At 36.0% G+C, this 14,649-nt stretch overlaps 1 protein-coding gene across 1 annotated transcript in view; it reads left to right on the forward strand.

Moving 5' to 3' along the window:
• IL1RAPL1 (interleukin 1 receptor accessory protein like 1) overlaps positions 1-14,649 on the forward strand; it is a 1,311,893-nt gene that overhangs the window by 668,092 nt on the left and 629,152 nt on the right. The window contains exon 3 of the mRNA XM_032285796.1: positions 11,047-11,326. Coding sequence (XP_032141687.1) covers positions 11,047-11,326 — 280 coding nt within the window. The remainder of the gene's footprint in view (positions 1-11,046; positions 11,327-14,649) is intronic.

Here is a 14,649-nt window from a genome sequence, read left to right on the forward strand (position 1 = left end):
TGCTACTGATTTTGTACATTGATTTTATATCCTGAAAGTTTGCTGAAGTTGTTTATTAGATCTAGGAGTTTTGGGCAGAGACCATGGGGTTTTCCAGGTCTCTGCAAACAGGGATAGTTTGACTCTCTTTCTATTTGGATGCCTTTTATTTCTTTCTCATTCCCAATTGCTCTGGCTAGCACTTCCAATACCGTGTTGAATAGAAGTGGTGAGAGTGGGCATCCTTGTCTTGTTTCAGTTCTCAAGGGGAATGATTCTAGTTTTTGCCCCTTCAGTATGATGTTGGCTATGGGTTTGTTATGGATGGCTCTATTTATTTTGACATATGTTCCATCAGTGTATAATTTCTTGAGTGTTTTACCATGAAGGCATGTTGGATTTTATCAAAAGCCTTTCTCACATCTATTGAGATGATCATATGGTTTTTGTTTCTAATTCTGTTTATGTGGTACATCACATTTATTAATTTGTATATGTTGAACCAATTTTGCATCCCAGGGATGAAGCCTACTTGATCATGGTGAATTAGCTTTTTGACATTCTGCTTGATTTGGTTTGCTAGTATTATGTTGAAAGTTTTTGCATCTATGTTTATTGGGGATATTGGCCTGAAGTTTTCTTTGCTGTTATTGTTGTGTCTCTGCTAGGTTTTGGTAACAGAATGATGCTGGTGTCATAGAATGAATTAGGGAGGAGTTTGTCCTCCTCAATTTCTAGAATAGTTTCAGTAGGAATGGAACCAGCTCTTCTTCATACATCTGGTAGAATTCAGCTGTAAATACGTCTGGTCCTAGGCTTTTTGTGGTATGTAGGCTTTTTGTTACTGATTCAATTTCAGAACTCATTATTGTTCTGTTCTGTTACTGTTCTGTTCAAAAATATGGTTTCTCCCTGGTTCAATCACTTATAAAGCTTGGTTTGGCTGGATATGAAATTCTTGTTTAGATTTTCCTTTTTTTTTTTTTTTTTTTTTTAAGAATTCTGAATATAGGCCCCCAGTCTCTTCTGGCTTGTAGGGTTTTTGTTGAAAGGCCTACTGTTAGCCTCATGGGGTTTCTTTGTAGGTTACCTGCCCCTTCTCTCTTGCTGGCTTTAACATTCTTTCATGTACTTCAACCTTGGAGAATCCGATAATTATGTGTCTTGGGGATGATTGTCTTGTACAGTATGTTGCAGAGGTTCTCTACATTTTCTCAACTTGAATGTTGGCCTCTCTAGCATAGTTAGGGAAACTTTCGTGGACGATGTCCTCAAATATGATTTTTCTCTCTCTTTTTCAGGGATGTCAGTGAGTCCGAGATTTGATCTCTTTACATAATTCCATATTTCTTAGAGGTTTTATTGATTCTTTTTTATTTTTCTTTATTTTTGTCTGATTGACTTAATTCAGAGAACCAGTCTTAAAGCTCTTTGCTCAGCTTGGTCTATTCTGCCACTGATACTTGTGATTGTATTGTGAAATTCTTGAAGTCAGTTTTTCCACTCTATCTGATCAGTTTGATTCTTTCTTAACATGTCCATTTTGCCTTCCAGCTCTTGTATCTTTTTATTGTATTCCTTAGATTCCTTGGATTGGGTTTCAACTTTCTCCTGAATCTTGATAATTTTCATTTCTATCTAGATTCTGAATTATATGTCTGTCATTTCAGCCTTTCAGCCTAGTTAAGAACCATTGCTGGGGAACTAGCATAGTTGTTTGGAGGTAAGAAAACAGTCTGGCCTTTTGAGTTACCAGATATCTTGCACTGTTTTTTTCTCATCTGTGTGGGTTAATGTTCCTTCAGTCTTTGAAGTTGCCATCCTTTGAATGGCACTTTTTGCTTTTATGTTCTATGATACCAGTGGGGGTTTGATTGTGGTATAAGGTGGGTTCAGTCAATTGGCTTCTTTTCTGGAAGATTTTAGGGGTCAAGGCTCAACACAGCATTCCTGGGCTATGTGTTCTAACTCTGAGGGGCTTTTACCAGACCCCTGCCTTTGCTCTCTAGCCCCTTGAGGTTAAGAACTTGTTGTACTGGAGGGATCTAACTGTTCTTGGTCCACTGGCCACAACATGCTGATGGAGAGTGCTGGCCAAAGCACTTTGTTGGGTCAGTAGCAGTGGGATTTGTGCTCACTTGGGTGTGCCAGCAGCCACAGCATGTGTGGTGGGGTACATTTTTCAGCTGACCAGGGACACCAGTGGGAGCAGGGTTGCTGTCATATGTGCTAGCGCTTGCACCTGCAGTGGTGGGCGTGGGGTACTGGCAGAGGCAGGGTTTCCTGTGCTTGTGCACACATTCACACCAGTGGTGGCAGAAGCAGGGTTGCTGGTATTCATGCACGTGTTTGCACTGGCAGCAGTAGTGGCATGGTGGGGGTGGGGTTGCCCATGCCCATGAAAACAATCTTCTATATTTGAATTTGTTAATCATTTAAAAATATATATGTGTCTTAAAACATCGCATTGTATGCCTTAAATATATACAATTTTTATTTGTAAATTATATCTCAATACATTTGGAAAAAGAAACACATGCAAAGTTACATAAATATCCCCATAATTTTTCCTCAGGTTATCACCCCTTTTTTCTTACTTGAGTCTGAGAGTGTTTATGAAAATGCTGTGAAAATGAAGAAGTACTAAACAGATAACATGGATGAATATAATTATATGTATGACAAAAATGAGAAAGAAAGTTCCTGAAAGAGATGCACAGAAAAATTTTTGTAATACTCTGAACAAAATGCAGTATGTCAACAGATCCCCATCATAATAAATATGTGATTACACGTATGAATGTAGATGAATGCCCAAAACATTTGTATGTACAGCTAATCCATTTACAATATATTATATATTTCATGAGACTTATTCTGTAATAAAAAATAGACTCAGCATCACTTAAAAATGGTCGTAACCTTTTTAAAAATTCTCACTTAGAAATTCACTTGGCGGAGCAATACACAAGCTGTGTGTGTCTAATTTTCCCCTACAATCTCTGTAAGAAGTTAATCAAACAGGCAATTAATCTGTATGATATTATTCATCTGAAAGCATATGCATATTAAAATACACAACAGACTTCATTCTCATTTCCCTTGAATTTTTCTCTAATGCCAGGGGCTTGAATGTCCAGCAGAGCTCACAATATGAAAAGGATACATGGCAGTGCTTTTGTTGAACATACCAGAAAGTACAAGCAATAACGTTCTGCTATATAAACACCTGTAATGAAGGCAGAAAATGTGTAGTAAGCTAACAAACAAGACTTTGGCCTCAACCACACTTACCTCTTGCCTTGAATCTTCTTCTGTTCCTCATTTCCATTAATAATGCTACAGTCTTCTCTGGATTCCTGATTTGAAGTCTCAGAGTCATCCTAGACTCCTCCTTCTCCTTCATCTCTCCCTTCTGATCAATTTCAGTATCTTGCCAATTCTTCCCACATTTCCTTGTCATATCCTTTGCTACTTCTTTTTTTTTTTAACCTCTATTTTAAGAACATTCTGAGTTGCCTCCTTAACTCCTAGCTATCCCCATCCAATCCATCCTCGATACTGTCCTGAAAGTGCTATTTCTAAAATGTAGATAAGATAATATGACTTCTTTTGCAGACATTTGCCACTTTCTACATTGGTTTTAGCAGTATTCTTTAAAGTGTCATCCCTGGACCAACAGTATCACCTGGGTCCTTTGTAGTAATGCAAATTCTTAGGTCCCAATCCAGACCTTCTGAATCTGAAACTCAGAGGGAAGCACAAAACTCTGTGTTTTAAAAAGTCCTCCAGGTGATTCTGATGCACAATAAAATTGAAAACTACTGAGCTACGGAAGTAAGTTCAAGTTTTTTGGCATGGTGTTTTGCCAAACTTGTGTTTTCTGAACTTATTTTCACTTCCTTACACTCTTCTGTATCCCTCACCACTCCACTACTTCAGAACCTTACCCTTGACTGTCCTATTAGCTGATATGTCTCATTGGCTTGCAGTTTTCTCTTCTGTATTATCAAGCTTTCAACTAAGGCACATTTTGAATTTCATCTCTTTCTTAAATCCTTTTTGATCTTCCTAGTCATATTTCCTGCTTCATTAATTCATATGTGAAATGGAAAATAGTTCTGGGTTGAAAGGTAAAACAAACTTCTTGCTTTATGTTTCCTGAGTAATGTTATCTTTGCCCTCAGATTTTATTCATTCTTTCTTGTGCTATACATGGTTTTTGACAAGTCTGTTCCTACTTATAAATGATATCTTCAAGGGGTATGCTACTCTCGGTAATCTTTGTCATAGAAGAGTAAGTTGCATATCATATGTGGTCTATAACGTGGATTGACACCAATATATGACTTGAACTTTAACGCACGATTATTATATGTGTTCATTGCTGAAAACAATAGTCCATTTGGGATTGTTTTAAAACTTAAAGACCTTTTTTAACTTGCTATCTTGAAAAGTGTGATTCTGTTCTTACATATGCTCTAAAACAAAAACAAAATTAATCTATGCCTTGAACCCTATTACTTTCTCTTTAAAGGATCAATTTCCAGGGTAGGTGTCCTGCCATCTAACAGGCATTCCTTGTGAGGCTCCTCTAAATTGGGAAAAGGATTCAATTTGATCAGTGTTTGTTTGATCTGTTACTCATCATGTTGATATTTAAGCCAGTGTCCAACAAGTGTCCCAAAGGAATAAAATGTCTGAAGCTGGCAATACTTTTTGACCAAACTGTCTGAACATATTCTTATCAGTTTTTCCCCAAATAGAGGGTTTTGTGGAGACATACATGAGCTAAATACATAATATAATAGTATGCTTAGTGAATGTAAAACAGTAAACTGTATTTAATATATCAGCAAGGATTACTGAGTTCTGAAGTACACTCAGTTTTGTGAAATCAAATTATTCTGAGTTAAAAAATTGTATCGCTTTGCAATATTATAAAGGAAAAATGCATACTGCTATTTTTAAATTATTAGGGTTAAAATTTGTATAAACAATAATTATTAGTGATTGTGCTAACACCAAAGAGATACATTTTCAATACCCATTTAAGTGAACAGTTATTTAGTTAATCACTAATTTATTCAACACACATTTATTGATTGTCTATTATGCCCCAAATAGATACAGATATGGAAATAGCTCTAAATTTATAATTAGAGTTAAATTAGTTTTTTTTTTCTTTTTTAGAGATGGGGTCTCGCTATGTTGCCCAGACTAGACTCAATCTACTGGGCTGAAGTAATCCTCCTACATCAGCCTTTTGAGTAGCTGGGACTACAGGCACATGCTGCTGGGTCCAGTTTGAGATTTAGATAGGTGATAGATACATAGGTAGATAAACAGGTAGCTAGACAGAGATAGAAATAGAGATAAAGATAGAGACATAAAGATAGAGATATGGCAAAGTCCTACTTTTTAGAGTCCCCACACTTCAGTGATCAATGAAATGCATGTAAGCAAATAGTGATTTAATATGATACATGCTAATGAAAGTATGTATTAACTAGAGAACTCAGGATAACTAAATAATCAAAATAATGAAAAAAGTATTTAAAGTCAAAGGTGGACCATATGTACCAAGATGTTACATATCTGTATCAATTTCTTATGCCCAGACTAATAAAAGTAAATGAGAATCCAGATTTTCTTGTAGCACGAGATGTATCTGTTTGTGTTTGCTTAAATAGCAGGGCTTTTTTCTGCTCCTGTTCAGTGTGGGAATGGAGAACAGAACATCCCCTATGTTCCATGTACTGTGTTAGGTACTTTCTCATGTCACTTCTAAACACTAAGAAAAGTAAAAATGAAGAGTCAAAAACAATAAGCCTTAAGCTGAATTTACTAAATGCGAGGCAGGAATAACATGATCCCACCCAGATGCATGGGACCTTCAAATTAACTGTTAAAAGATTGTTTGGAGAAAATTAACCTAAAACATTGAGGATTTGTTCACATGTAGACACATACAAGGAAGAGAACCCTTTATGAAGAATTTTTCTCAGCCAAAATGAAGTGTAGAGCTTTTAAAAAGGCAAAGTTAGAAGTTTGGGGTGTTTTTTTTTTGTTTGTTCCTCCAACAACAAGAGTTGCTGCAAAGTGAGAATTGCTATCCCTAGTTTTCAGTTATTATTTCAAGGTATCTACTCAAGTAGACACAGACTGAGTATTATTTTTTCTGAAAAAGTGTTTTGGATGTCAGATCTGTTTCAAATTTTAGAATACTTCCATATACAGTATATAATGAGATATCTTGTGGATGGGACCTAAGTCTGAACATGAAATTGATTTATGTTTCATATGTAGCTTATACACATAGTCTGAAGGTAATTTTATATTTTCCATGGAGATGCTAAATAAATTACGTGGTGTGAACCTACATTTTCACTGTAACCCATCACATAAGATCAGGTTTCGAATTCTCCATTTGTGGCATCATGTCAGCTGGCACTAAAAATGTTTTGAATTTTGGAGCATTTTTGGGTTTCAGATTTTCTGATTAGGGATACTCAATTTTATTTTAAAATAACATAACTTATCCTTTTATAAATATAGTATTTCATTTTCATATTAGTATGCAACATGTATAAATTATATTATTAGACTTTTTTGAAAGAATTCAAACCGAGTTTGTTACCATGGAAATATTTTTAGCTCTTACATATGTAGTAATAGTGACTTAGTTAGAAGTACTTTCTCTAATCTTTAATCTTTTGTAACAAAAGCTAAACAAAAGCTACATATGTAGCTTTTGTTCATAGTACATCCGTAGTAAAGAAATTATTTCTGAATCTTAATTTCACTCTTGTCTTCATATATGATCCCAGAACTGTATGGGTGGTAACAAAAATGAATGATCATGGTACTTCTTATTCCTACTCCCCAATGTAACTTTATGACTTCCTTAATAAACTCCCATTGGCTGTGAAAGAACATGTACTGCAGAGAAATGTTGAACTAGAGTATTTCCATAGAATCCTCCCATCAGAGAAGGAAAGTACCAATAGCAAATTTTCTGAGGCTTATAGAAGGGTATTTTATTCTAAAAGAGAGAAAAAGAGATTAAATACTACCAGTGTACACAATTACCTGATGATAATTTTAAAAAATAATAGCAATAAAAGTTATAGAAATTAAATACAATTAATGTGTAATGAAATCAACGGTGTCTAGAAATATGCTTTTGGAATGACTTTTCCCAAGCCAACAGAGCTTGTGTGCTGAATTAAGAAAAAACTGAATGGATCAACAGCAATTCTGTTCATCAAGAGTTAGATTTTAAGTTATCACATATCTTTTTAAGATTTAAAATGTCTCACTACACAAGGTTAAAAAATATACTTTGTGGCTATATTTTTACTCTTCATTCACAAGGAGATACATATTGAAGTATTTGGGGATGAAATGTCATTATGCCTCTAATTTATTTTCAGTTGATTTAGAAACAATAATGCAACATACAAGAGAGAACATGTGTACAAATGAGGCAAAATGTTAACAAAGAAAAAGATATATCCCCTTTATCACTTCTTTCATTTAGTGAAAGGCTTTGTTGTAACTATTTAAACCATCATTCATTTAAATGACTTTATTCAAATAATTTATGTCTTGAATTGTTCTTTATAGTGTTTGCCATCTTTTTCCAAGAATTATTGAACCATTTTAATTCGATAGTTTATTTTTGAACAGCATGCATTTAGTTAAAGGGTAGTAAAACCTCCTGAGCCATCCTCCATCTGTTTCCATAATAAAATGAACACCAAGTGTCTCTAATGTCCAAAGTACGATTTCTTCATTTTACCTCTAACTTTTCTTTGGCACGTGACGTTGAACCATTTGAAACTTCTTTTCCTCACTGATATTTAAGTATTTAATAACAGTAATTTTAAGGAAAATTTGTGATTTTCTTCCAACATTTTCTCAGAAAGCGTATTCTAAAAGTGTGTAATAATATCTATATGTATTCCCAGTACAACTCTTCCTCTTTTCTCTTGATCTAATTTGTTACTAACTTGTTAAAACTTTCTAGACTAATCATTTTGCTTACCTTCAAGCATTTTGCTTTATACTACAAATCTTCTGAGACTTGAATAATTTTATCTTACTGTTTACATACTGCTACCTTGAAGGTATTTCAACCTTTTTCACTGGTAGCGATACCGTCCATGACAGCTAGTGCCAGTTATATTAACTTGATTCTATTGTAATTTACATAGTGGTAAAACAAAATAATTTTACACTTATAATCAGAATTATAACTGTTTTAAAAATTACCACCTAGGATTCATTGTATGAAATTGGAAAGATGCACAACTGTTTTAATAAATATTATATGCAATTATATAACTTGGACATCTCTGTGTAGTGTTTAAATCCTATTTAACATGTTATGCTGGCTCTACAGTAGTCATTGACAGGAATGATGACAATGACTCAGACACTGATGATGTCCACCAACTTCCAGCATATTTACTCTAGATAGTACCTCAGTACAGCCCTTTAGTCAAAATTTTAGCCTCAAATTTGGTACTTGAAATTAACTAAATCAAAGAATGCTGTGAAATTCTCACCTTTATTAAAAAACAATATGTGGCAGTAGGGAGGATTAATTCTAGGTTCAGGTATAGCTGGGTGAGAACCCCAGCACTCACCCTTATTAACTGACATGGAGTTTCTTCAACTGTATAATGTGGTAATTCAATTGTTTATTTTGTTTATTTATTCATTCATTCATTCATTCATTTAGTAAATGTATGCTGAACTCGTTAGCAGGCACTATTCTCGGCACTGTGTCTAAAAAGGGAAGTGAGAAGGACAAAGTCCCTGCTCTCAAGGGGTTTACATTCAACTGGAAAGACAGAAAGCAAAGTAGATATATAATATAACATCAAATAGCAATAGGTCTTGTGAAAAAAATATCAAGGCATACTCTGGATCAGGTGACCAGGATGGGAAGGCAAAAGGCCTCTCTGAGGAGGTGATACTTGGCGAGAAAGAAAGAGGAAGCCATGAGCTGTCTGGCGAAAAATGTTCTAGGCAGAGGGAAGAGCAAGTTCAGATGCCTCCGTTTATATTTCTGTGAAGGGTAAATAAAAGTTTATAAAGTCCAGGCACATAGTTAAGTGCTTCTTAGATGTTAGATATAATTTTAAGATAATAAATGAAGATAATTAATTCCACATGATATTATGTGTCTTCTTTGCTATAATGTACATCTTCCTTTTCATCTAGATCATTTTTCTTACCTTGCGTACTACATTATTTATCCTGTTCTCAGAGCTGTTAGATTGCCCTCCTTTTAATTTGTAGTGAGTTTAACCCTGCTTGCAATACTCAAATGTTATTGCCGTCAGAGGTCCTGTTTTCTCAGTCTTTGCCCTTTTGCTCAACATTTGTATACTCTGAGTAATGCCAAATTGATTTTCTTGCTAAGTGTTGGGCAACTGCCCTGTCTAAACAGTAAATTCATAACTTCTCCATGATGATGATGATGATGATGATGATGATGTACCTGCCCTGTGGGAACCTTTCCTTTTGTATGTGTGTGCCGAGAGAGGCGAGATAAAAAAAATGGTGTCAAGATGTCATTTGGAAGGTGGTACCTGCAGAAAACACAGAAAACCTAATCATACCCCACCCCCATCCTCCCAATTTCCCACCATGGTTTTTTGTTTACACTTCTCCGATTCTCCCAGGAGTCAGAGCCAAGTGACTGCTTACCTCTGTCTCTGGCTGGGAAAAAAATACTACCAGAACTCAACTCAGTTTTGTTGATTTCTATATTGTTTGGTTGTAAAACATTTATTCTCAATTGTATCAGTTTGGATCCAGTCAGAGAAAAACAGTCATTTGAACAATGAAAGTTTATACAAATAATTATTAAATGTAATGGGGGATTATAGTAATGAAGGGATTGGCTAGCATAAAAGAAAGATGTATTAGTTTGCTCAGGCTGCCATAATAAAATACTGTAGGCTGAGTGGCTTAAACAAAATATGTTTCTTTATCGTAGTTCTGGTGTCTGGGAAGTCCAAGATCATGGTACCAGCCAATTTGGTCTTTGGCTCTCAGATGGCTACCTTCTTGCTGTGTGCTCACATGATCTCTTTTTTGTAAACACAAGTGGAGAGAGACAAAGAGTTAAGCTCTCTGGTGTCCCTTCTTATAAGGTCACTAATTCCATCAAGAGCCTCCTTCCCATGACCCTGCTCATCTAACCCTAATTACCTCCCAAAGAAAGGCCTCATCTCCACTTACTGCCATATTGAGGGTTAAGGCTTCCACATGTGGATTTTCAGGGGAGGGCACAAATGTTCAGTCTATAGCAAAAGAGAGCTCTCAAGAATAGTGGAATCTTTACCATTAGCCCTAGGGCTAAGATAGCACACCTAAGAAAAAGTCCCTAAGTTTTCATACCCAGAGCAGAGATCTGCACTCTATTGGGAAGGTACAACCATAGCTTACTGAATGGCAATAATCACTAAGTTGCCATACTAGCAGAATTTGTCAGAAATCTGTCCTCTTGAAGTTAAGAGACCCTCCCTCTAACGTACCTGGGAAACATCACCAAGCAGCTGGCTGCCGAGCACTATAGGAGCCAGGTGCTGAAGAAGCCTTGCACGCTGCAAGAGCCTGCCAAATGAGCACACTGAAAATAGGAAACAAATCCCTTTCTTCCTGAAACGTCTCACCACTGCCCTCTCCCCACAAAGCTTCAGTGCCAGCTAGCAAACAAAAACATATCTCAAAGGCTCAGATCTATTTTCACCAAGCAGGCAGAAAGGTACATTTAGAACTAAGAGGCAATAAGTCAATAACCAGCACACTGATATAAACTAATAATAAATAACAGCAGAAGCAGACTAAGTGAAGAATATATTGTTAGCAGAGTCCACTACTTTGCAGGGCCATTCTTAGTTTGATTCATTGCTGTGTGCTCTGTGCCTAGAGTAAAATCTGACCCAATATGGATGTTCAGTAAAAGTTTGTTGGATGAATGAATAATTTAATTGCTTATTTTTTCCCTCTAATGCTTTTTCTCTCTTTCTCTCTTTTTTACTATAGCTGATGGATGCACCGATTGGTCTATTGATATCAAGAAATATCAAGTTTTGGTGGGAGAGCCTGTTCGAATCAAATGTGCACTCTTTTATGGTTATATCAGAGCAAATTACTCCCTTGCCCAAAGTGCTGGACTCAGTTTGATGTGGTACAAAAGTTCTGGTCCTGGAGACTTTGAAGAGCCGATAGCCTTTGATGGAAGTAGAATGAGCAAAGAAGAAGACTCCATTTGGTTCCGGCCAACATTGCTACAGGACAGCGGTCTCTACGCCTGTGTCATCAGGTATCCTTTTAATTCTATTACTGCTGAATCAAATAAATCACATGCTGCTTCCTGATACTTAAATCTTGCTGCTATCTCTTTTGCCTAAAGTCATTGTTTCAATATTTGCATGTGTTGCTGCTTTCTAAAATTTAGAATCCAAATCATAAAAAGATGGGATTGGAATTTATATTAGATATTATTTCTAGCTTATGGAGGAAAGAGATACCATCTGGGTACCCTCTACTTATGTTACCAAGGATTACCAAAAACTATGAAATAAAATTTATAGAGGAAGTAAAATGGTGCAAATAAAATGTAAGCAAAGACTTGCAGAAAGGATGCATAGTTTCTTGCTAAATGGGTTGTAACATTTTGTTATTGCCCTTCACAGACAGATAGAGCATGGATACTTCTGGTTCACACACATTTGCAAAGATGATTTAGGTAATGTGTGTATGTGCACAGGGAGAGGAAGGAAGCATTACCACATTAAAGAATATGAAGAGTCTATTCCAGATTGCTTTGCTAACCAAAACTTCTGGGTCAATACAAAAATTTTCCCAAGTTTTTCAGTGCCAATATTGAAGTTCATAACAAATTCTGTTTCTGTATCCCCAAGGATACTTATCATACATCTACACATCTTTGTCAGCTTCTGGAAGAGGCATATGCAGTTTGTTTAATGATAATGCACCGAAGCAGTATCTACGTAACACATTAACAGTTAAAAATCTCAGTTTAAACATTTAGCCCTCAACGGATTGTGAATCACACTCTGCATGAACGTGTATGTCATTAGGCTATTAGAACATTAGCAAAGCTAGGTATAGTCATATAGAGGGTGTGTTGAAATTATTTATTTGGCTTTCTGTATTTTGGCTTATTCAGAGAAATAAAGAAGAATCTAAAGTAGTTCACTCCCAGACTCAGAGAAAGCCTCAGAATCACCTAGTGTCTTTTTCAAATAAAAATTTAACTGCCACTCCTGAAATCCTGATCAGCAGCTAACATTCCTCTGACATAAATATCATGCCTCCCTCTCACTGTGATCTGTGATAATCACCTATAAGCTGAGCTATGGCTACAGGTGTGCTAGGACATTGAAATAGGTCAGGTTGCATAAAAGTTGAACAGAAATGTATCCTTTTAACACTGACAACATATGTTAGAGTTAATGTTGGAAATTATAAATGAATATAAGTAAAGAGTTGTGTTTGGGAAAAATGCCTAGTAGGCTTAAAAAAAAAAAAAAAAAGTGTCTGGGTGTGGTGGCTCATGCCTATAATCCCAGAACTTTGGGAGGCAGAGGCGGGAGTATCACTTGAGGTCAGGAGTTCAAGACCAGTCTGGCCATTATAGCAGAAACCCATCTCTACTAAAAATTCAAAAAAATTAGTTGGGCATAGTGGCAGGTGCCTATGATCCCAGCTACTTGGGAGGCTGAGGCAGGAGAATTGCTTGAACCCAGGAGGTAGAGGTTGCAGTGAGCCAAGATCACACCACTGTACTCCAGCCTGGGCAGCAGAGTGAGACTCCATCTCAAAACCAAACAAACAAACAAACAAACAAATCCATCATTCTTTTGGCAACTCTTTTTCTTTCTCTTAGGGTTTACTAATCCTTTTATGATTAAACATAACTCTTAATAGAAGTAAAGGTTTTATAGGGGCACTGATCAATAACTGTGATACTAGTACAGTTAAAAAATACTGTTTGGACTAGTTATTCTCATTTGACCAATAGTAATTAGATTTTAATTTCATATCTGCTTTGTTTCTTTTAAAAATCATTATTTCTTATTGTTCATGCATCTGTTGGGGTGATTATTCAAGATAGGCAAATGTGTGTCCTCATTTATCTGACATTAGAATTGACTTGGATGTCCATAGTTAACACTTCATTTCATCACTTATTATTGATGGAAAAATAATGATGTATTCACATTAGTAATCTGAATTTTGAAAACACTGAGGTTGCAATTCTCTGATGTATTTAAATATACACTGTGATCTAATACTCTGAGAAATTGCATTAAAATCCCTCTGAGTTTCCAGTTGCAATAATGAATGAAAGGTTGAAAAGTTTCCAGAAGCTGACACTTGCCATATGTTCATATGTCTTCACTTTAATAAAAGGTGAAACTAAAAGACACATACTTTAAAGTTTATATGTGTCAAGTGGCATTCTAGAGAAAGGGATAAACTGCAGGAAGAGATATTTTTGTCACTGAAATTCAAATATACCAATTGATTTGAAGCTAGTGTTGTTATGGCTTCCTTTTCCAATTTGGAAAGGGATGCTCAAAAATCTTTACAAACAGCATTTGAAATAGTACGGCTTGACGTGAGGGGAGCTCAAGAGCTGTCAGTTGAGTCACTGACATTTTGGCACATTGTTAGCTATCAGGCCACTAAACTGTCACCATTAGTTTTTAAATAATCCACTTGCAAAGAATTTCAGAGGTTTGAAAATGTTAGGATGCATTCTAAGGTTCTAGTCTTTCTGATAAATACTGTGAGTATTAACTTGCCAATGAAGTTGTTTATCAAGCTTTCCGTATACAACTAGTTTTCATTTACACTTAAATATATGCAATTAAATGGCACAAATAATGGAAATTCCTAAGATTACTATCATTATAATGAACAAGGACTTTCTTATTGCCTTCTCTTAATGTCTATTTTGGACAGAATAATACCACACAATTCTTTGCTCCATACTTCTTGGCTCTTTACCCAGTTTACTCGTTCTTGAATTTATATTTTATTTTTTACATGAAAAACTGAATTAAGGAAATCTATGTAACAATTTCTTTTGTCTTTGTTTATGGTCATCTATAACGACAAGTTTACTTTTAAAAAAGTAAAAATTTGGTGGCCAGGTATGGTGGCCCATACCTGTAATCCCAGCACTTTAGGAGGCCAACGCAGGTGGATAGCTTGAGACCAGGAGTCTGAGACCAGCCTGCATAACATAGGGAGACCTCGTGTCTACAAAAATAAAAGTTATAAAAAATTAGCCTGGTGTGGTGGAGTGCACCTATAGTCCTAGCTACTCAGGAGGATAAGGTGGGAGGATTTCTTGAGCCCAGGAGTTTGAGGCTGCAGTGAACTATGATCACACCACTGCACTTCTGCCTGGGCAACAGAATAAGACCTTGTCTCTTACTCCAGCCTGGGCAACAGAACAAGACCTCATCTCAAGGAAAAAAAAAAAAAAGGTGGCATCAGGAGGGGAAAATGTGGATCTGTTAGAGAGGTGGAAGTACCCATGATAAGTATCATCTGCCTTACAGTTTTGCTGAGGGTCTCACTTATGATAACCTACTGCTTGCGGTATTC

The sequence above is a fragment of the Sapajus apella genome, unplaced genomic scaffold (genome assembly GCF_009761245.1).
Source record: "Sapajus apella isolate SASKATOON/1434 unplaced genomic scaffold, GSC_monkey_1.0 scaffold17, whole genome shotgun sequence".
Classification (NCBI taxonomy): domain Eukaryota; kingdom Metazoa; phylum Chordata; class Mammalia; order Primates; family Cebidae; genus Sapajus; species Sapajus apella.